Source organism: Lynx rufus, unplaced genomic scaffold, assembly GCF_022079265.1.
Source record: "Lynx rufus isolate CCGP_SWC_20201006 ecotype Redwood Valley unplaced genomic scaffold, mLynRuf1.p SCAF_7, whole genome shotgun sequence".
Lineage (NCBI taxonomy): Eukaryota > Metazoa > Chordata > Mammalia > Carnivora > Felidae > Lynx > Lynx rufus.
The window spans coordinates 141,808,248-141,828,946 of NW_025814889.1; the positions used below are offsets into that span (position 1 = coordinate 141,808,248).

At 56.8% G+C, this 20,699-nt stretch overlaps 2 protein-coding genes across 2 annotated transcripts; both read left to right on the plus strand.

Annotated features, from left to right (window-relative positions):
* The first annotated feature begins 4,767 nt into the window (after positions 1–4,767).
* ADM2 (adrenomedullin 2) lies at positions 4,768–6,156 on the plus strand. Its single transcript, XM_047067370.1, has 2 exons — positions 4,768–4,877; positions 5,556–6,156. Exons 1-2 carry the CDS (start codon positions 4,768–4,770, stop codon positions 5,872–5,874), a joined length of 429 nt encoding a protein of 142 aa, XP_046923326.1. The 3' UTR covers positions 5,875–6,156.
* A 3,270-nt stretch (positions 6,157–9,426) lies between these two features.
* On the plus strand, positions 9,427–11,724 carry MIOX (myo-inositol oxygenase). The gene is made up of 9 exons (XM_047067075.1): positions 9,427–9,826; positions 10,060–10,140; positions 10,304–10,466; positions 10,596–10,663; positions 10,788–10,897; positions 10,974–11,041; positions 11,136–11,185; positions 11,308–11,420; positions 11,525–11,724. The coding sequence occupies exons 1-9, from the start codon at positions 9,698–9,700 to the stop codon at positions 11,631–11,633; spliced, it is 891 nt and encodes a 296-aa protein (XP_046923031.1). The 5' UTR covers positions 9,427–9,697; the 3' UTR covers positions 11,634–11,724.
* Positions 11,725–20,699: the final 8,975 nt, after the last annotated feature.

Here is a 20,699-nt window from a genome sequence, read left to right on the forward strand (position 1 = left end):
CTTCCCAGCCAGCCGGCCCGCCCGGCCGCGCCGTGCGCCTGCGCGGCCTCGCCCCGCCCCCCAGTCATGGGCGGGGCTCGTAACTACGAACTCCCATTGGCCCAGTCGGCGCGGGCTCGGTTCCCGGGGGCGGGACCCCGCCCAGCACCGCCCACACGGGGCCTGGGCACCGCCCCCCGGGTGCTGACAGCGACGGCGGCTCGCGCGGGTCAGCGGCAGGTGCGGCCCGGGTCGCAGCTGGTCCGGGAGCTCCCGGCTCCTACGCCGGGGCGGAGAGGGGCCGGGTTTCGCTCCAGCGAGCTCCCGAGGCTTCCGCTGCACCCCGGGGCTGTCAGTTTGGAGGAAGGCAGAAGGGCCCAACCCTGCCCTCCGGCCTCCCTGGTCCCTTCAGGGGCTGCTAGCCTGGCGACTGCCGGGGGAGAGCTCAGGGCTTGCCCTTGGCGTTCTCGGCCCTTGGATGGCTCGGGCCCCACCTGGAAGCCCCACCTAGCTGGGATGAGACATTGAACACAAGTCCTTTAAAAAGTTGCGCTGGCCGTCCCGCTGTGAAGAGCCGCGTCCTAAGCCGTGAGCGCTGGAGGCCGCCCCGTTGCCTGGGAGAAGACTGCACCCAGCAGAGTCCCTGACAGTGCCCACCACCCACAAGGACCAGGGCTGTGCAGGGCCCTCCCGCGGTGCCACAGGGATGGGCAAGGGGGACACGGGGTCTACGGCAGGACAGGCGAGGAGAGGAGCTGCAGAGGGGGAGAGAGTGAGCTGGCAGAACTGGGCTTGTTTTCAGATGCTTGGCTGCGCCAGAACCTATGAAGGAACGAACTGCTGGCATCCGTATTCCACTCCCTTGCAGGAGCCGGCTGGAGAATGAATGAAATTCAACCCAGCGACAGGAACTGAGAGACCCTACCAGGGGTACCGTGTCCCCGGCGCCCCTCCTGGGGCACAGGCCCAGTCACACCCTCCTCTGCTCCTGTCTGGTACTGGGTACATAGGCTGAGAAGTCCTTTTTTTGGTCCCAGCTGGTTTCCGTCATGTATACCCAAAAAGACCCTTGTTACCGCAGGACCACACCATTGAGCTCTGCGTAGGGCGGACAGGCAGGGTCCCTGGCAAGTCCTCTGGCCCCTAAGCCCAGGGCTGGCTGTCCCTCAGACGCTGTGGAGACCCTTCGCCCCACCCTCATGCCCTAAGGAGCCCACTCCTTGCAGCCCTCTCAGAGACGCCTCAGGGTCAAGCGTAGGTTTGGGGTCCTTCTAGACCATGACACCCCCACCACTGAGCTTCTCACCATTGGGTCTCCTGACCACTGCATTGTCCGGGTCGCCGTCAGAGGTGCTTGCTTCTGCCTGCTTCCCCCTCCTCCGGAGAAGTGTGCTTGCTCTCTCGCCTCCTGTCTCCACAGCAGAGTCAACCTCCTTATAGGGAGTGACTCTCTCTGGCTTCCTCCTTTCCTCCTCTTACCCCCACCCAATGTGACTCCCATTGCCTGTCATCTTGCCCATGTCCTCATCAGCCCACTGTCCCCGCCTGGCAAACCTCAGCCACTCACAGTCCTGCACCACCATATAGTGCAGAGTGGCCGTGATGACCCCATGGTCCAACTGCAGATGGACATTCTCCCCTTGCCCAGCCTGCTGATGTCTGGTCAGTCTCTGATCCCACCTGCTGTGTCTCAGAGATGACCGCACCGGCCCTCCTTCACAGAGGAAACAAAGCCATCAGATGGAAGGCCTTGTGTTGCATTGCCCCCAATTCTGCCCCCCACACCCCAACTCCCCCTCCCCCCCCCACCACTTGCTGTTCCCTATCAATGCCCCCTATTCTCAATCTTTTTCTCCCTACGGATCCTGGACATCAGGATTAAACTCAATCTCCCCACCTTTTCTTCTTTTTAATTTTTTAAATGTTTTATTTATTTTTGAGAGAGAGACAGAGTGCGGTCAGGGGAGGGGCATAGAGAGAGGGAGACACAGAATCTGCAGCAGGCTCCAGACCCTGAGTTGTCAGCACAGAACCCGAAGCAGGGCTCAAACTCGTGAACCATGAGATCATGACCTGAGCCGAAGTCGGACGCTCATCCGACCGAGCCACCCAGCTTGAACCCTAGCTTTTCTTGCCCCACACAGATTTCTTCATTAGAGAGTTCTTACAACATTCACCAGCACCACATGCCTCCTGTGGCCCAGTCTCTGCTCACCAGGGAAGCCCTTCGGTTTCTCCTTGGAGGGCACGTGGACAGTTACTGACAATAAGTACCATGAGGTGTGCCATAGAGGGGTCTGTGGGATCGTGGAGGGGGCCTCTCATCCAGTCGGGAGGGACAGGGGCAAAATAAGCAGGTAGACTGAGACCTGAGGGCCAGAGGACACGCCATCCACCTGTGGGGTTTGGGGCCCAGGAATGCAGCGAGCCATGGCCTGTGAACTTCACTGAGGTCTCCCTCCACTTTCCCAGATTAAAAATCTTGTGGAGACAAAGAAGTTTGATTTAATTTTTCTTTATCGGAAGGGTGAGTGATGTGATCACCTTTGAGTTTTGGAAAGATGGCCCTGGAATCAGTGCGCCAGCCAGATTGGGGGGAGGGGCTGGCAAGAGGAGAGGCCGCTGCAGAGCCGCCGCCCCGGGGGCCTCTGCCCACCCCTTCCCCGGCTGTTCCTCCAGAGCTGGCATGCGGCTTCTGTCCCCTCTCTTCACTCTCTGTGGACAGAGCTCACCATACCTCTCACCTCCCAGAGCCTTGCCATCTATGAAACCCCAGAACTGTGTTCCAGGTCTGCCCTCTCTTCAGCCCAGACCCATGAGGGCAGACGGCAGCCGGACACCTCTGCCAGGATGACCTCAGGGAGCCAACCCCTACCCTCTCTCTAGGGGCTCCTGCATCACTGCATCAGCAAACAGAACTCACCTGCCCTCCAGCGACACTCCTTTCTCTCTGACCCGACTGCTCTGCCCCACACACCCCTCCTGCTATGCAGCATTTTTCTAAGATAAATATGATGGCATCACTCTCCTCCCCCAGCTGGTAAAAACAAATAAACAAATAGAAACCAGAATAACTGCTGATGCCTCCCTACCTTCCTCAGGACGTGAACCAAGCTCTTTCATATGGCATGTGTTCAACACTTGTTGATTTATTCATCCAGCAAATGTTTATTGAGCTCCCATGGTGTGCACAGCAGGGGGAACAGAGAGTGACCAGGTCATCCGTGATGACTTTACAGAGGGAGCTGGACTGGGGCAGCCAAGACAGAAGAGGAAATGTGACGGACACAGAGATGCTCAGATGATCAAAGAAACATCTGGGGTGGGGATGATGGGGTGACTATCCCTTCTCAGATTGACAAAGACACCGAGACCTGCTAACGTCGAATCCATTATCGGTTGACAGTGGACTGGCACAGGCTTCGTGGAGAGGAAGTAGGCAACGTCTGTCAGCACAAACACAGGTTCACCTGCGACCAGAATTTCCACTTCTAGGGAAGTATCCTTCACGGACACTTTTGTGAGCTCACAACAGAAGGGTTCTTACTCTTGGAAAGACTGGAAATGGCCTGATTGCTCATTAATAAAAATCAGTTAAGTAGTTACAGAGCACCTACGTATTGGAGTAGGGCCAACCGTAGGAGAGAATGGAGGTCTCGAGGTGCCTGGGTGGCTCAGTTGGTTAAGCGTCTGACTTCAGCTCAGGTCACGATCTCACAGTTTGTGAGTTGGAGCCCCACGTCGGGTTCTGTGCTGACAGCTCGGGACCTGGAGCCTGCTTCAGTTTCTGTGTCTCCCCCTGCTCATGCTTTCTCAAAAATAAATAAAACATTAAAAAAAAAAAAGAATGGAGGTCTCTCTGTTTACATATATTTTCACTCACATGTGCATGCGTAATACACACACACTACCACCTGCCCCCAGCTAAATGTACTAGCATACATAAGAGAAAGTCAGGAACGGGGTGCCCACCCAGAAGAATCCATAGTGGATGGCGATGCAAGGGTGTCACGTTGTACTTAAACTTCTTACAAAAACCGTTCAGGACTTCGGTAGTGTGGAAAAAGAGGGTAGAGATTCTTCAGAACACAGCTGCGAGGGGATCTTGAGGAAGGGTCTCCAAATCACCTTTGTGAGGAACTGAATATCTAGCCTGCGTTCTCCGGCCGTGATTCTGGCCCGGCTCCCGGGCCACTCATCAGGGCAGACATTTGAGGAGCCGACCCTCGGGACCAGGAGGTGGTGGGTGGCTGGCTGACTGCACCCCTACCGCCCACTCCTAGGAGACTGCCAGGCTCCAGGACAGTGTCCCCCACCAGAAGGCACCAGAGATGAGGCTGGTGGCCGCTGGGGTCCCTGGCCAGTCGCTGAGCACTTCCCAGTGGGATGGGGCCCCTGTCGGGCTAGGCAGGAGCGGGGAGCAGGACGGGCCGGGCTCCCGCCCCGCTGGGGCATCCGGCTCCGCCTCCTCCTGGAAAGACTATTTAGATCTGGTGATGCGGAGGCCAGGTCTCCGGCCGGACCCACAGACGGCAAACCGGCTGAGTTGGTCCTCCACCTGCCAGGTGCCCTCTGCCCAGCCGACAGACAGCACCCCCCCCCCCCCCCCCGCCGGCCCGCTTCTCGCCTGAGACCCTCTCGCCGACAGACACAGGTACAAGCTTGGCTGTGTCCACGCCTGCACCCCTCGTCACCGGGGCTTGCCAATGTGCCGGGCTTAGGGGTGGCTGGCGGTGAGGACTGCCCCCCCACGGCTACCTGGCTCACACTCCTTCCAGCCCCGCCCCCATGGCCCGGCCCCCGCCGGTCGCATTCGGTTGCATCAGCCTGCTCTGCCTGCTGCTCCCGGGCACACTGTCCCGCGGCCTGGGCGGGAGCCAATGGCCTGCCCCACCCAGGTGAGTGGGGTTCACGCCAGCCCAAACCTCGGGGCCTACGGGGAGGGAAACCAGAATCCCTGGGGAGGCCCCCCTCGATCTCCCCCTCCCTGGACCCCGCCCCCCGACTCTTCCTGCAGTGGGGAAACCACCCCCTGCCGCTAAGGCTTGCCCCCCCCAAGTGAGAAGCCAGCAAATGGGCCTTCAGCAAATCCTGAGCAGGGCAAGGGACCCCTCTTTCTCGGCCTCCCTCCCAGGGCACTCCCCTCCCCTATGAGTAGAGGAACCACTTCGAGGAGAGGTTGGCTAGGAGAGGGGAGGCTGGAGGGATCCCCAGGATTGCCCACCTTCCTCCACCCCCAGGGGAGGGCTGGGGGGGGCACTCGGGTCGTGAGCACGGTGACCCACAGAGTCCAGGGGTGCCCTTTGCCCAGGTAAATGGACACGTGGCCTGGGCTACTGAGACGGCTGAGAGCCAGGACCCAAGCCCAGAGCTCACAAGGGGCGGTGGGCTTCCCCTGGCCTGCTGGATAGTGACGTGGGGGCTGCGGGCTTCCCCTGGCAGTGCTCCAGGCTGCTGGGGAAACTGGGCTTCCCCTGCCAGTGACCCCAGGCCTGTGTGGAGGGGAAATTGGGTGCTTTCGGAGGGTCCCTAAAAGGTTTGGCCATCAGGTTTACTTCCCCCAACCCCCTCTGCAGGGAGCCCCCAGCCTGGGCCCCTTCCGGTGGCCTGAAGCCGGGACACCCTGCCGTTCAGCCTGTGGTCTGGAAGCTACACCAGGCCCTCCAGCCACAGAGGAGCGCCAACCGAGCCCCTGCCACGGGTCACCCTCTCCGGGGTGGCCCCCACCGACACCCGGGCCCCCGCAGGTCCCGAGCCCAGCTCCTGAGGGTGGGCTGTGGGCTGGGCACCTGCCAGGTGCACAACCTCGGCCACCGCCTATGGCAGCTGGTTGGGTCAGCCGGCCCACGGGACTCAGCCCCCGTGGACCCCAGCAGCCCCCACAGCTACGGCTGAGATGGAGCAGGACAGACCTCTGTCTGTCCCGGCCAGGATGCCACCCCCCAACCCAGTCCCAGAGCTGCATCTGGGCCCCCCCTGCCCCCACCCAGCCCCGCGGACTTCCTACAAACACCAATAACCAGAACAGTGTGCAGGCCCCCAAGGCAACTCCCGCCCCACCCCACACCCACCTGTAGCAAGCAACCTTGACCGGCTTTGGACAAGGAAGGCCGTGCACATGTGTCGACCCCAGCAGGTCTGCAGGCAGAGTCTGGACTCATGAAAGGGGCTTCAGAGGGGAGGGGAAGCCCAAGGATGTGGGGCAGGATACCCAGGGCCACCCTGGGCCAGCACAAGGTGGGCCAGTGTGGCCCCTTCCCCGCTGGTCTGGAGTCATCAGATTAGGCCCTGGCTTTGGGCACGTGCACTTGGCCTGTCCCAGGTGCCCAGCCTTTCCGTTCCCTGTGCCCTGGAGACTGGGAGGGCAGCAGGAAGGAGGACCCCCTGTGGTCCCCATCCCCAGAGCCTGAGTGAGAGAGGACAGGCCATGTCAAAGTGGAGACCTCCCCCCCCCGCACCCCCTCCCCCCCAGCTGGATAGCAGGGAGCCTGGGAAAAGGCCTAGAGATTCAGGAACCACACTGGGGCCTAGCAGACGCCCCTTCCCATCCCTCTGGGCGGGGTGGGGCTGGGTGGGGCAAGATCTCCAGCCCAGATAGGCCCAGTCAGAACCATTCCACCTCAGGTGGGGTGGGGTAGTCCAACAAGGGTGGGGGCGCCACAGGCTATACAATCTCCCCGGCCCCACCCTGCCCTGCTCTGGGATTTACTGGGGCAAACTGGTGGACAGCAGGAGGCTGGAGCCGGCTCGCCTAGAGTTGGGGAAGGTGGATTGTCCTTCAAGGCTTAGAACAAGGTCTTCAGCCAGTTCCCGGTGTAGGTCCACCCCGGGTAGGGCCTTTCCGTGCTGTGATACCTGAGCCTTTGCGAGTCCCTCATTACTGACACCCCCATGCCATCGGGACATGACCCAAGGTTCAGAAAGGAAGTTTCCATTACTTGGCATACACTCATGATGGCACTTACTCTGTCAACATTTGCCCTCGTCCCCTTCTCAGCCACCCTGTGAGGGGAGTGCTATCACTATCCCGTCTCTAGAAGCAGAAACTGCGGCCACAGAGGTCGGGGAAGTGCCCACTGTCACCGCAGTGCCCTCCCACTGAACCCCTCAGATGCCCTGCCCCCCCCCCATTCCCACCCCTGAGGGTGGGAGCGTTACCGGGACACCATTAGGCCCTGTGGAGACAGTCCAGGCTGGTCCCTGCCCTGAATTGCGGGTGGGAAGCAGATCAGGGCAGGCTGCCTGGAGGAAGCCTAGGTCTGAGGATTGCAAGGCTCCCAGGAGAGCCGAGGGTGGAGTCCACAGGAGGCACGAGTATGGCCGGGGAAGCCCCCCCACCCCTACTCCCAAAGCAGCTGAGAGAGGCTGGAACCAGCGTGAGTGGGGGTGGAAGAGGCCAGTGGGCCAGGCCTCAGAGCCATATGCCTGTGGTCCCTGAAGGGTGTCATCAGAGCAGGCAGGGGTCGCAGGGCCAGGAAGACTGGGGAGAGAAGAGAAGGGGTCTAGGAGGGTCAAATTGGGAGAGTTAGGAGCTCCACTTGGCCGAGACCGCCCCGCCCCCGGCCGCCCCAGGCTTCCCATACTGGGCCTGTGTGTCGTCTGGTCCTCTGTACAAGCTGTTCCTCTGCCAAGGACACCCCCACATTGCCCCTTCCTCACTGGTCAGAGCTGCCAGACCCCCAGAATTCCATGCCCTTGTTGAGGAACTGCGCCAGTTTGGGGTTCATTTTCCTCGACGCAGGATGGACTGTTGACCTCAAGGCATCCCTGTGCCGGGCCATGTGGTCGCAGCATTGCACCTGGCATCCACCTGGCCCCTGAGCTCCAGGCCATGTCTGGGCCACCTACATGATGCTCCCTGATGCCAAGCTCACCCGACTCCCGCCAGCCTTCTCCTCTGTCTCCCTCACGCAAATCCTGTCGGCTGGTCATTTGCTCCTTTTTCTAGTCCAAGCCGCCACCTGCTTTTGGGGTGATGGCTCCAGCCACCTCCCTGGACCCTCCCTCCATTCCTTCAGCAAATGCTTGCTGAGCATGTGAGAGAAGCATTAGTGAATACCCCCTCCCAACTGACACCATAGTGGAAGGAGACGGTGAAACGGACACTTTGCCATTTCAAATGGGGGGCCCCAGCACTCTCCCCGTCTATTCTCAGCACTGGCAGGAGGAGACCATCATCGTAAGAGCAGCACACCCCACCCAAACGTCTTGTCTCTGAAGCTGAGTGGGTGCGGAGACCCACACGCCCGAGGGGGGGGTGTAGACTGACACCTCGACACCTTCGTCCCCTGTCCTCTCTCTCTCTGCCCCCAGATGACCCGACCATACTCAGCATCCCCCCACCCCCACCCCCCATCTTCCTCAAGTGCACCGGCCTTTCCGGTATGAGACAGTGATTGGTTTTGCGGTGTCTGCCTCCTACTTGGAGAACCTGTCAGCTCCCGGGCAGGCATATTGATCAGTTGGGTCCTGGCTATGTCTGCCTGACCTGGTCCATGCCTGATGAGTGCTAGCTGAATTCATCTCTACCCTGGCTCCGGATGGAGCCCCTCGCCTCAAAAGCCAGACGAAGATCACCACCACCCCCGTCTTGACCAACCTTTAGCCAGGCTGCTCCACTGGGCCTCACCCAGTATTAACAAGTGTCCCCTGCCCCTGAGATCTGATCACCTGGCCTGCCTTTAGCAAGGATCCCCCAACCTCTGTGTCTCCCCTTAGCAATCTTCTGTCCATTGACCCCTACTCTGCTTATTGGCAGTCAACCCCCTGCTGTCTTTGTTGGATTCTGTCTCCCCTATTGCAATAGTCACGAATAAAGTCTTTCACTCTCACTTAGCAAGCGTCAGGATAACTTTTCCTATAAACCCTGCCCTTCTCATAATCCCAGCTGCCTGAGGCTGATGGGTGGGGTCTGGGGTCTGCACCACCTGTTGGGAGGGGCCTACTGTGGGAAGGGAGGTGTTTAAGGCCCTTGGAGGAAGAGCAGGAGGCCGGTGGTGGAGCTGGAGCGGACGTCAGGCCTCCAAGTCCTAATCAGGTCAGTTGCCCAGAGAGGCTGAAATCAGGAAGAGGGGGCCGGGGCCGGGGCCTCTGGGAGCTGCTCCCGTGCTGACACATTAACTTCTGAGGCCAGGAGGAGGGTGGATGGTCACTCATTACCGAGGGCCAAGGCCAAGGGGCTGGGTGGTGTCCGGTCACTTATGTAACCTGTGGGCATATATAGGGGCACACGGCCCGTGGGACTCTGACCCACCTGCCAACTCTGCTCCCTCAAGATGAAGGTGGCTGTGGTGAGTACTCCAGACCCAGCGCACATGTGGCCCCACTGACTGGTCACCCAGCGGCTGGTTGTCCCTCGTGGAGCCGCAGACCCCCGCCCTCTCCAAGCTGGTTCCCACCAGCCCGCTGGTCCCGGTCAAAGGGCTCCCTCCTTCCTGTCCTCCTCCTGCTGTCTAGCTGGGGCAAGGGTCAGCAGCCCCACCCCAGGCTCCCTGCAGACCCAGATCTTGAGAAGGGGATGCCGGGTGCCATGTGCTCCTACGCAGCATCCCGGGCACCCGGGCCTCACCCGGGGAAGCAGGAGTCCTGCTGACATCCACTTTGCAGATAAGGAAATCGGAGCGAGGTCGCCTCAGACTGTCATTGTGCTTGGGAGGGGCTGTGCCCTGCTGCCCACCTTTTAGGCTCTGGTGCCCCGTGGGGACGTCCTCACTTCCTCATGGAACTGGCATCAAGGCGAAATGGGTTTCATCCTCCACCCAACCAGGGCCCAGACCCTTCCCTGGTCTACCGGCCCGATGTGGACCCAGAGGCAGCCAAAGACAAGGGCAGCTTCCGAAACTACACCGTAAGGACCCCACCGCTTGCCACCCTCCTCCCGCCCTGCCCCAAGCCCAACCCCACCTCAGCCCCATCTTTTCCTGGGGAGCGCAGCATTGTCCCCTTTCGCACAGCTCAGGGGCTGCCTTTGGGCAGCTCCCATTCACGCTTGTGGGGCCAAGCCTGGGAGACCAGAGCAGTGGGCCCCAAGGGTGTGAAGGGCAGGGATGGGAGCCTCCCGGCTGACCTTCTGGCTTGCAGTCTGGCCCGCTGCTGGACCGTGTCTTTGCCACCTACAAGCTTATGCACACGCAGCAGACCGTGGACTTCGTCAGGAAGAAGGTACTTGGCAGCTCTCTGCTGCAAGTCCAAGGGTGGGGCTGCCCCCTTCCCCCCACCCCCTCCACCCCCCCTACTCCCCGCCCCCAGGCCGAATGGATGGAGAGGGATCGGGCCCTGATTCCGCCGATACCATGGCCGTGCTGACATCCCCTTCCTGGCCTAGCACACCCAGTTTGGGGGCTTCTCCTACAAGAAAATGACTGTGCTGGAGGCTGTGGCCATGCTGGACGGGCTGGTGGACGAGTCGGACCCAGACGTGGACTTCCCTAATTCCTTCCATGCCTTCCAGACTGCTGAGGGCATCCGGAAAGCCCACCCTGACAAGGGTGTGTCCCCTTCCTGTGGTGGGCTGCAGTGCAGGGCCAGATGGGGGTCTTCGCCCTTTCCTGACTTCACCCCTCAGTTCCAAGCCTTCTCCTCTGCCCACTAGCCTGCTCTGTCCCTCTCCCTCCCAGACTGGTTCCACCTCGTGGGGCTGCTGCATGACCTGGGGAAGGTCCTGGTTCTGGCAGGGGAGCCCCAGGTAAGGCCAGAGGTGGAGGGGTGCAGCAGGTTGGGGCTGGGGCAGCCTGGGTTCAGGGATCTGGGCTCTGGAAACCCCCCACGTGGGCAGGGCAGTCACACCCACTGTGCTTGCCTGTCCCCAGTGGGCGGTTGTTGGAGACACCTTCCCAGTTGGCTGCCGTCCCCAGGCCTCTGTGGTTTTCTGTGACTCCACCTTCCAGGACAACCCCGACCTCCAGGATCCTCGATACAGGTGCTCCTCCCTGGCGACCGGTCTTCCTCTTCCCCACAGTGCACCTCAGCCCCTCACCTTCTATCTTTCCCTGCAGCACAGAGTTCGGCATGTACCAGCCCCACTGTGGGCTAGAGAACGTCCTCATGTCCTGGGGCCATGATGGTGAGGCCAGTTAGAGCCGGGCAGTGGGGAAGATGGGGACCATGGTGGGGGCCATGGCTCTGGGTGCTTTGGGGTGACACCTTGTCTCCCACAGAGTACATGTACCAGATGATGAAGTTCAACAAATTCTCTCTCCCACCGGAGGTAGGTGGGGGGAGGGGCTAAACCAAGAACACCCAGCCCGGCCCGGCCCAGCCCAGTTTAGCCTGGCTCAGTTCGGCCAGCCTGGCCCTGCCCGGCTGGGTGTGACTCCCTTCTGCCCTCAGGCCTTCTACATGATCCGATTCCACTCCTTCTACCCTTGGCACACGGGTGGCGACTACCGGCAGCTGTGCAGTGAGCAGGACCTGGCCATGCTTCCCTGGGTGCAGGAGTTCAAGTACGGCCATTGCTGTGCAGGGCTGGGTGGAGGGGACTGGAGGGTGGGGGGGCGGGGGCATGTGGGGGGCTTCCTCACGAGGCACTGCCCCTCCCCTGTTGCAGCAAGTTTGACCTCTACACCAAGTGTCCAGATCTGCCGGATGTGGACGAGCTGCGGCCCTACTACCAGGGGCTCATTGACAAGTACTGCCCTGGTGTGCTGAGCTGGTGACCGGCCTGCCCACCCTGCCCAGGCCTGGTCAGGTGCCCTGGGGTGACAGCCAAGGTTGGGGGGACTCCACGTGCACATCTGCGGTCAACGCTCCCTGTCCTGGTGGCCACTCTGCCCAGTGGCAATAAAGACCTTGAAGCAGCTTATGAGTCTGACCTTCACTGAGGCGGGGGTCTGTTGTGGCCGCAGTAGCCTCTTGGACATGTGTGTCCACTCCTGCCACCACACTCATCTTGCTCCGCTTGCCAGCTCCGGCATCAGCATCTGGGGTTGCCCTGCCCCTGCTCACATTCTCAAAACAAGTCCTTAAAAACAAGACAAAGCAGAACACTTGATAGCTAGGAGAGCAGACGGCATAAAAGCTCATGGACCGTGTGCAGGGTAAGTGCAGCGAGTTCCAGCCACGGATAGCACCCCAGGGCCTTCCCGTGCCCCACGGTGCAGCCCTCGCCTGGGGTTGGCAAACCCCAAGTATGTGTCCCTCAGCACTACAGTTTAGCACCGGATTCCCCTGTACCTTCTAGCAGCTTATTTCTTTACATTTCTTTCAGCGTTTGGGTGGCGCAGTCGGTTAAGCGTCCGACTTCAGCCAGGTCACGATCTCGCGGTCCGTGAGTTCGAGCCCCGCGTCAGGCTCTGGGCTGATGGCTCAGAGCCTGGAGCCTGTTTCCGATTCTGTGTCTCCCTCTCTCTCTGCCCCTCCCCCGTTCATGCTCTGTCTCTCTCTGTCCCAAAAATAAATAAACGTTGAAAAAAAAAAAATTAAAAAAAAAAAAAAAAGAAAGAGAGACAGAGCGTGAGCAGGTGAGGGGCAGAGAGACAGAATCCAAAGCAGGCTCCAGGCTCTAAGCTGTCAGCACAGGGCCCAAGGCGGGGCTCGAACTCACGAACCGAGCCGTGAGACCACGACCTGAGCCAAAGTCGGACCCTCCACCGACTGAGCCCCCCAGGCGCCCCCTCTAGCAACTTATTTCTTGGACAAAAGAGGATCGAGGAATTTCCTTCTGTTGAGATTTTGCTAATTGCATCCCCATGGTATTTACTAACATTTCTCCGGTATTTCCTACTACTTGCACATAGAGGCTTAATCAGATTAAGACTTGGCTTGTGGGGGCAAGGGTGCTTTAGAGGCAGTGGCATATTCTTTCCCAGGGGCCACAGGCTGTCTTTTGTGGTGTGGAAGCCACTCTGTTCAGGTCCACCTAGCAGCCCTAACCCATTAGAGGGCGGAGCTATGATGTCCTGGCCCCCGGCCTCCTCAGTCACCTGAGGGAACACTGCTTAAAGAGAAGCTTCCTCCCCTGCTTGCGATCTGGCTCTCTCTCTCAAAAATAAGTAAGTAAACATTTAAAAAATATTAAAAAAAAAAAAAGAACATGTAGATTTCGGCATATTTGTGCTTTGGTTCCTTGATTTTATCACCCTCGCTGGTACTCAGACCCCCCTCGGCCAGGGCTGGGGTACAGCTTCCAGATGGCTCCCGGGTCCTTCTGACATGACCGCGACAGTCTCTGGTGGGTGTCCTGCTGTCTGGTGATAAGACACCCAGACTGTGGTAATTTCCTGTGTTTTTGTAACAAATTACCACAAATTTGTTGGCTTAAAGCAAAAATTTATACTCTCGAGTTCTGGAAGCCAGAAGCCTGAGATGACAGTGTTGGGCAGAGTTGTGCTCCCTCCACAGGCTCCGGGGAGGAACCATCCTTGCCTCTTCTGGCTTCGGGGGGCTGCCTGCACCCCCGGCTTGTGACTCCACCTCTGCTCTGTCTTCTCATGGCTTCTCCATTTACCTGTACCTTCTGCCTCTCTCTTATGAGACACGGTCATGGCACCGGGCCCAGGATGATCCCTCATCTCAATATCCCTAACTTCATCACATGCAGAAGATGCTTTTTCTTTTCTTTTTTTAAGTTTATTTTGAGAGAGAGAGAGGGAGAGCATGCATGAGTGTACAAGTGGGGGAGGGGCAGAGAGAGGGAGAGAGAGAATCCGAAGCAGGCTCTGCACTGTCAGCACAGAGCCCAATTTGGGGCTCGAACCCAAGAACCATGAGATCATGACCTGAGCCAAAGTTAAGAGCTGGACGTTCAACCGACTGAGTCCCCCAGGGGCCGCAAGATGCTTTTCCTTTTTTTTTTTTTTAATGTTTATTTACTTTTGAGAAAGAGGGAGACAGAGTCAGAGCGGGGGAGGGGCAGAGAGACAGACACACACACACACAATCCAGGCTCCAGGCTCTGAGCTGTCTGCACAGAGCCTGAAGCGGAGCTTGAACTCAGAAACCCCGAGACCATGACCTGAGTCGACTTCGGAGCTCAACTGACTGAGGCACCCAGGTGCCCCAAGATGCTTTTTCTAAATAAGGTCATGTTTACAAATTCCAGGGATTTGATGCGGACACCTTTGGGGGACTGTTTGTTCTCGAGCCCCTCCAGAGCTTTTCAGTTGTAATCCGAAACGAGCCGCCATTGGCAGAGGGCAGGAAGATGCCAAAGGGACAGGCTGCTCCAGGTTAGTAGGTGGCAGGTTTAACAAGCAAGGGAGGGGCGCCTGGGTGGCGCAGTCGGTTAAGCGTCCGACTTCAGCCAGGTCACGATCTCGCGCTCCGTGAGTTCGAGCCCCGCGTCAGGCTCTGGGCTGATGGCTCGGAGCCTGGAGCCTGCTTCCGATTCTGTGTCTCCCTCTCTCTCTGCCCCTCCCCCGTTCATGCTCTGTCTCTCTCTGTCCCAAAAATAAATAAACGTTGAAAAAAAAATTAAAAAAAAAAAACAAGCAAGGGAGCCTACACATGAGGCTTGTCTGGGGCGACCACAAGACTCCTGGGTCTTTGCATCTGCCCGCGGGAACCTTAGAGGTTTAGGGGCACCTGGCTGGCTCAGTCGGTAGGGTTCATCACTCTTGATCTCAGGGTCATGAGGTGGAGGCCCACGCTGGGCGAGAGATTATTTTTTAAAAACTAAGGATAGAATCTTGAAAGTTTACACTCAGCACTTAAGCGGCTTCAGTCACATGGACCGTCCAGTTGGTCTCCACCCCACATCGCTATCCTTGGAGCAGCTTCGGGGGCGGGGGGAGGGGGGCAATGGGATGCACACGGCAAAGACGGGGGAGGGGTGAGGAGCCCTCGATTGCCAGGGTCCAGTTCACGGGTGCAGGTGGTAATGTCCTCCCCACGACCTTCCCCAACAGCTTACCCCGGAGGCTGCCCCAGACCTGGAAGCTGCCACTTCAGGGAGCCCTGGCTTCTCTGAGGGGGAGACGGTATTTCATATCCACACGTTGGGGGCTAAAGACTCACTCTTGAACATTCGCCTCCACTCCACCCCCTGGTGTGGCCACTGGAGGTGGGGTTACCCACCGCCTTCCCCGCCCTGCTTCTCCCCGCGTACCTCCCTTCCGCTCCCACCTCAGGAGAGTGCGGGCTCAAATAATGTCGGACTTGCTTCCTTCTGGAAGACTGTTCTCTTGCGCCATCCCTGGGCAGCCTCCCCAGTAGTGGGCAACCTCTGCCGCTCCCTCCGGTGAACTCTGGCAGTGCAAGTGCAGGGTCCCTCCCTGGAGCTGCTCCATGGGGTTGGGGGGGGGGAGGGGGGGCGGGCGGTGCTCGGCAGGCTGAGTCTCTGGATCCAAAGGTACCGTTCAGATCTCATCCCTGGGGGGCCTTCCCCGTGCAGAGCAGAAGAGGCCATCTTCGCTCCTGTCCCCAGCCCCCAGACCCTGTCTGTGTCCCTTGCGATAGCACCAGGGTGGGTAGCGCAGTGTGGGCCAGGGCCCCATCCTTCTGTCCCCCTGGGGACTATCAGGCCTCACTGGGCTCCAGGCACTGAGGCAGCCGAGGAGCCTGCAGGCAGGAGGAGGGCTTGGCTCTCCCGCCTGCTGGCATCCCCACCCTGGCCTAACCCCTGCAGCGTCCCTCTTCCTGCTCTAGCCGCCCTGGTCTGCCTCTCCCCGTTGCCCCAGGCTCAGCCTTCCAGGGCGCCTCTGATTCGTCGGGTTTCTCTTTGAATGGGCCCGTGGGTTCCCTCCGAGAAGGTGGGTTGCAAGCAACAGAGCCTTAGAGGAATCTGGAAGTTGTTCTCGGGCCCATCTAAGGCAGAAAGTTGGAGCGCTGTGCGGGAACCGGAGGGGAGCTGGCAGTCCGCGGCCTGCTGGAGCAGGAAGCTCGTGGGCCTGGGGGACAACGAGCAAGCACTGGAGCAAGGGGGCTGCTCCCAGGGCACAGACGGCCCGAGAAGGAAATAACGGCAAGTTCAAATCTTTCCATCTCAGGCTCCAGGCATGGCCTGAATGCAGAAACGATCTGCACTGAGACAGTGGTTCTTCTGGTGCCCCTCAGGCCCTTTCAGGGGCCCATGAGGTCACCTGCCTTTTTCACTGAGCTGACGTCCAGGGGACTCGGTGGGCCAGGGGTTTGCCCACTCTGCCACACACCAGCTGAGACTGCGTCCTGACCTGGCCCTGACCGTCCAACACCGCACACCCCAAGTCACAACAAGGTCAGTTTTACTTAAGAACGAAGTCGTAAACGTCACTAATATTCTTAAATCTCTATCTTCGAGTGTGGGTCTTTTTAATCTTTTATGTGGCAAAATGGGACGTCCGTTTTTGGACACATGAGGCGCTTCTGCTGAAGCTATAGAAGCCTTTTCCCTGGAACAACACCTACTGGACAGACTGTAGGTATTTGGTCTCGGGCATTGGGCAGGGCATTTTCTTGTTTCTTTTCTTTTTATAAAGACTTTTTAAAGTTTATTTACATTTAGAGAGAGAGAGAGAATGGGAAGGGCAGAGAGAGAATCCCAAGCAGGCTCCAAGCCATCAGTACAGAGCCCGACGCGGGGCTCGATCTCATGAACCGTGACATCATGACCTGAATTGGCAGGCATTTTCTTAAAAATGAACAAAATGAGCCTGTCGCTTCAAGAAAAACAATGGTAGCATTTGTTGCCAATAATAAAATTTAGCTTTCAAGCAAAAAAAGGATTTGGGAAAACCTGTGCCCGCAGCTGCGAACATGACAGCTTCCTTAGACTCGGTTTTAGGATGAGATTGGTGGTGATATTAATGAATGGGATTTTTTCAGGTCGTACGATGTCACGTGTCAGCATTCGGAAGACCGGTGTAACTCAGTGAACGGATATTGTCTAAATGACCAACATATGATGCTCCTTGCATTGTGTAGGATGCACCAGTGGGTTCTCATGGGACAGATGACAAAAAGTTCATTGGGATGGCTTCATATTCCAATTGCAATGAACCACCGAGACGTGACTATGTGTAGTTTTGATACGGTATTAAAGAAGAACACCCACGGTGATCTGAAAAAGTTTCTAAAATATCCTTCCCTTTTCCAGCTACGTATCTGTGTGAGGCCAGGTTTTCCTCATATACTTCAACCAAAAACATACTGCAATAGTTTGGCCAAAAAAGCAGATATGAGAAGCCTGACATTAAAGAGATTTTGCAAAAACGTAAAGTATGCTACTCTTGGGGCTCCTGGCTGGCTCAGTTGCTAGAGTATGTGACTCTTGATTTCAGGGTCATAAGTCGGAGCCTCGTGTTGGCTGTACTTTACTTTTAAAAACAAACTAACAAAAAAAAAATCTATGGCACTCTTCTTAATTTTTTTGAATACAGTTATTTTTCATTAAAAATTTGTCTTCATGGTAATGTGTAGTGAGCTTATTTATATAGTTAAATAACATTAGTAAGTAAATATTTAAAGAATTTCTCAGTTTAATTTCAACGTGGTAGATATTGATAGATGTAATACCTCCGAAACAAAAGCTTTGGAGTCCTCAATTTTTAATGTTTATTTATTTTTTTGAGAGAGAGAGAGAGAGAGACAGAGCATGAGCAGGGGAGGACCAGAGAGAGAGGGAGACACAGAATCCAAAGCAGGCTCCAGGCTCTGAGCTGCCGGCACAGAGCCCCACGTGGGGCTCGAACTCAACACCGAACTGAACCATGAGATCATGACCTGAGCCGAAGTCAATGGACGCTTAAGCTTAACTGAGCCACCCAGGCACCCCAGGGTGTCCTCAAGCTTTAAGAATATGAAGGAGTCTTGGGGCACCTGGGTGGCTCAGTTGGTTAAGCGTCTGACTTCGGTTCAGGTCATGATCTCGCGGTCTGTGAGTTCGAGCCCCGCGTCGGGCTCTGTGCCGACAGCTCAGAGCCTGGAGCCTGCTTCGGGTTCTGTGTCTCCCTCTTTCTCTGCCCCTTGCCTGCTCACGCTCTGTCTCTCTCTCAAAAATAAACATTAAAAAAATTAAAAAAAAAAAAGAACGTAAAGGAGTCCTGAGACCAAACAACCGCTCTGTGGGCTCCGTGAGGGCTGAAGTGGAGGCCATTTCTGAGCACAGCCATATGGAGCTCTCTCACCAACCCCCCGGGGCCAGCAGCATGCCCCCGCCCCAGGGGTGCAGTCAATCGCCACGGCAGATGTTGTCTGTGATGCTGGGCAGTATCGTCAACACCCTTTTGTGCCAATTTAGACTTGCCGTCCTTGTCCTCTGTGCTTCCTCCAGCGTCACTGTCCACTGACTCGTGAGTGCCCATCACCGACGTATCCCGCACAACACTGCCTCTGGCCAAACGTGTTCTTCCGAGCGAAAGGCGGAAAACAGAGGCTGGTATCAGTGGGCCCCGCATATGCCCCGTGACCCCCAAATCAATGATCTGACGGAATAATGGAGCAGACAGGCGAAGCCCCGGCCACGGTGCCAGCTTGCAGACGATGCCCTCGGGAGTCAGGCTGCAGAGAACGCCCTGTGCGGCGAGCCTGGAGTGCAATGTCCGGGAGCCATCCAGTGAGCATCTCTCACTCCCGCACCCAGGGTCCCCTGGTGAAAGTGTTGTGGTCCATTTCGGTGACTCTGGGAATGCTGCATCGTGAAATGTGGTTCTCAAGGAAGCAATGCTTTTCCCCAGACGTGGCAGCGCTTCCCTGGGACTGGACACGGCTAAACACACAGCTGTGCGGAGTGCCTCTGCTGTGGGTTGAGCAGGCAGTGTGTGACTGGTGCTGGCCTTCACGGGGAAAGGGCTGCTGGTGCAGGACTGAGAGGCCCCGGGAATGCTCCAGGTGACCCCCGGATGCCTGAGAACTGCCAAGTCTCTGGCCAGCATCGGTGGAAGACTGCAGCACCCTGTGTAGATAGGCCCAAGCAACTCCGATGCAGAGTTGCTGAAATAAACACAACCCGGGGGCCCCTGGGTGGCTCGGTTGGTTGAGCGTCTGACTCTCGGGCTCAGGTCATGATGTCACCTTTCCTGAGATGGAGTTCCAAGTCGGACTCTGTGCTGATAGTACAGAGCCCGATTGGGATTCTCTCTCTCTGCCTTTCCCTCTCCTTCAAAATGTGTAACTAAGCATTTAAACATAACCTGTATTTTTTCTTTGCTGTCCTTCAAACACTGACCAATTTTTTTTTTTTAACACTTACTTATTTTTGAGAGAGTGCAAGTGGCGGAGGGGTACAGAGAGAAGGACAGAGTACCCAAAGTGGGCTCTTCGGTGACAGGCTGACAGCAGTGAGCCCGAGGTGGGGCTTGAACTCACAAACCTCAAGATCACGACCTGAGCTGACGTCGGACGCTCAACCGATTGAGCCAGTCAGGTGCCCCCCAATTTTTGTTTTCTTCCCCGGTGGCTAACTTCACAGTCTAGCATGTGAAATGCAGAATTTGGAGACAGAATTGTGCTGAGCTCAAGGGAAGGTAGGTGTCATGCTGGAACCTGCAAGTGATGTGGGTGCAGGCACGGACCAGATTTTGGGTGCCTCTGTGCCTTGGTGTGACCTAGGGTTTTTGTGCAGGGTGCGGAATGGCCGCCTTGTATTAGTGAGACCATCCTTGTAGGGGGAGGGGAATATACATTAGGAAGATGGATTCATCAGGGTCCTGGGCGCCCCAGGGGGTTACATGGTGTGTCAGATTTCCTGTGGGTGGGGAATCTGCATTCTCATGAGTCTGGGTGGGAGGAGCCACTCTGCCCCTTGTCGCCTTTCTTTCTGGAAGCCAGAAAAGGGAGAAACGTGGCATTACCCTGGAGCTATATGGGGCCGTATTCTAACCTGGCCATGCTCGACTCCTAATTTGGAGCTGGGAATAGGCTCTCAAACCCAACTGTGTCCAGGGACAGTGTGTCTTCACCAGGCCAGGCCAAGATTTTGGCCATGGTCAGTCTTAGTTTGTGGTGTGGGGACATTCAAGAGAAGTGTTGGTTCACTGCATTTGTATGTTCATTCATGCTTCTTTTGAAGCTTGGAAAGATTGTGTTGGTCAGAAAACTGAAGGGTTAACAAATAAATTAAAATTAAATTTGTAAAGCAGTTAAAGTATTTCAGGCATTTAGGATTTACAAATTAAGGGTGCGTGGGTGGCTCAGTTGGTTAGGCGTCCGACTTCAGCTCAGGTCGTGATGTCCCAGTTCGTGAATTTGAGCCCTGTGTCGGGATCTGTGCTGACAGTTCAGAGCCTGGAGCTTGCTTCGGAATCTGTGTCTCCCTCTCTCTCTGCCCCTCTACTACTACTCTCTCTTTCTCTCAAAAAATAAACAGTAAAAAAATTTTTTAAAGTGGCGCCTGGGTGGCTCAGTCAGTTGAGTGTCTGGCTTTGGCTCAGGTCATGATCTCATGGCTTGTGGGTTGTCGGGCTCTGTGTGGACAGCCCAGAGCCTGGAGCCTGCCTCAGATTCTGTGTCTCCCTCTCTCTCTGCCCCTCCACTGCTCACACTCTGTCTCTCTCTCTCAAAAATAAATAAACATTAAAATTTTTTTTGAGAAAAAAATTACAAATTTAACCTTCCAGAGTTATTGCTAAAACCTACCAGATCTAAAAAAAAAAAAAAAAAAAGAAAAGAAAGAAAGAGAAAAAGAAAAGAAAAAAAACCCCAACAAAACCAAAACCCTGCTAGATTTAAATAGAGGACAGAAAATTAAAATACATGGACGGGGAGACTTAATTTTGTTAAGATGAGAATATTACCAAAGCAGGCTACAGAGCCAGTGCAATCCCACTGCACTGCATAGAAAAATCCATCCTAAAATTATTATTATTTTT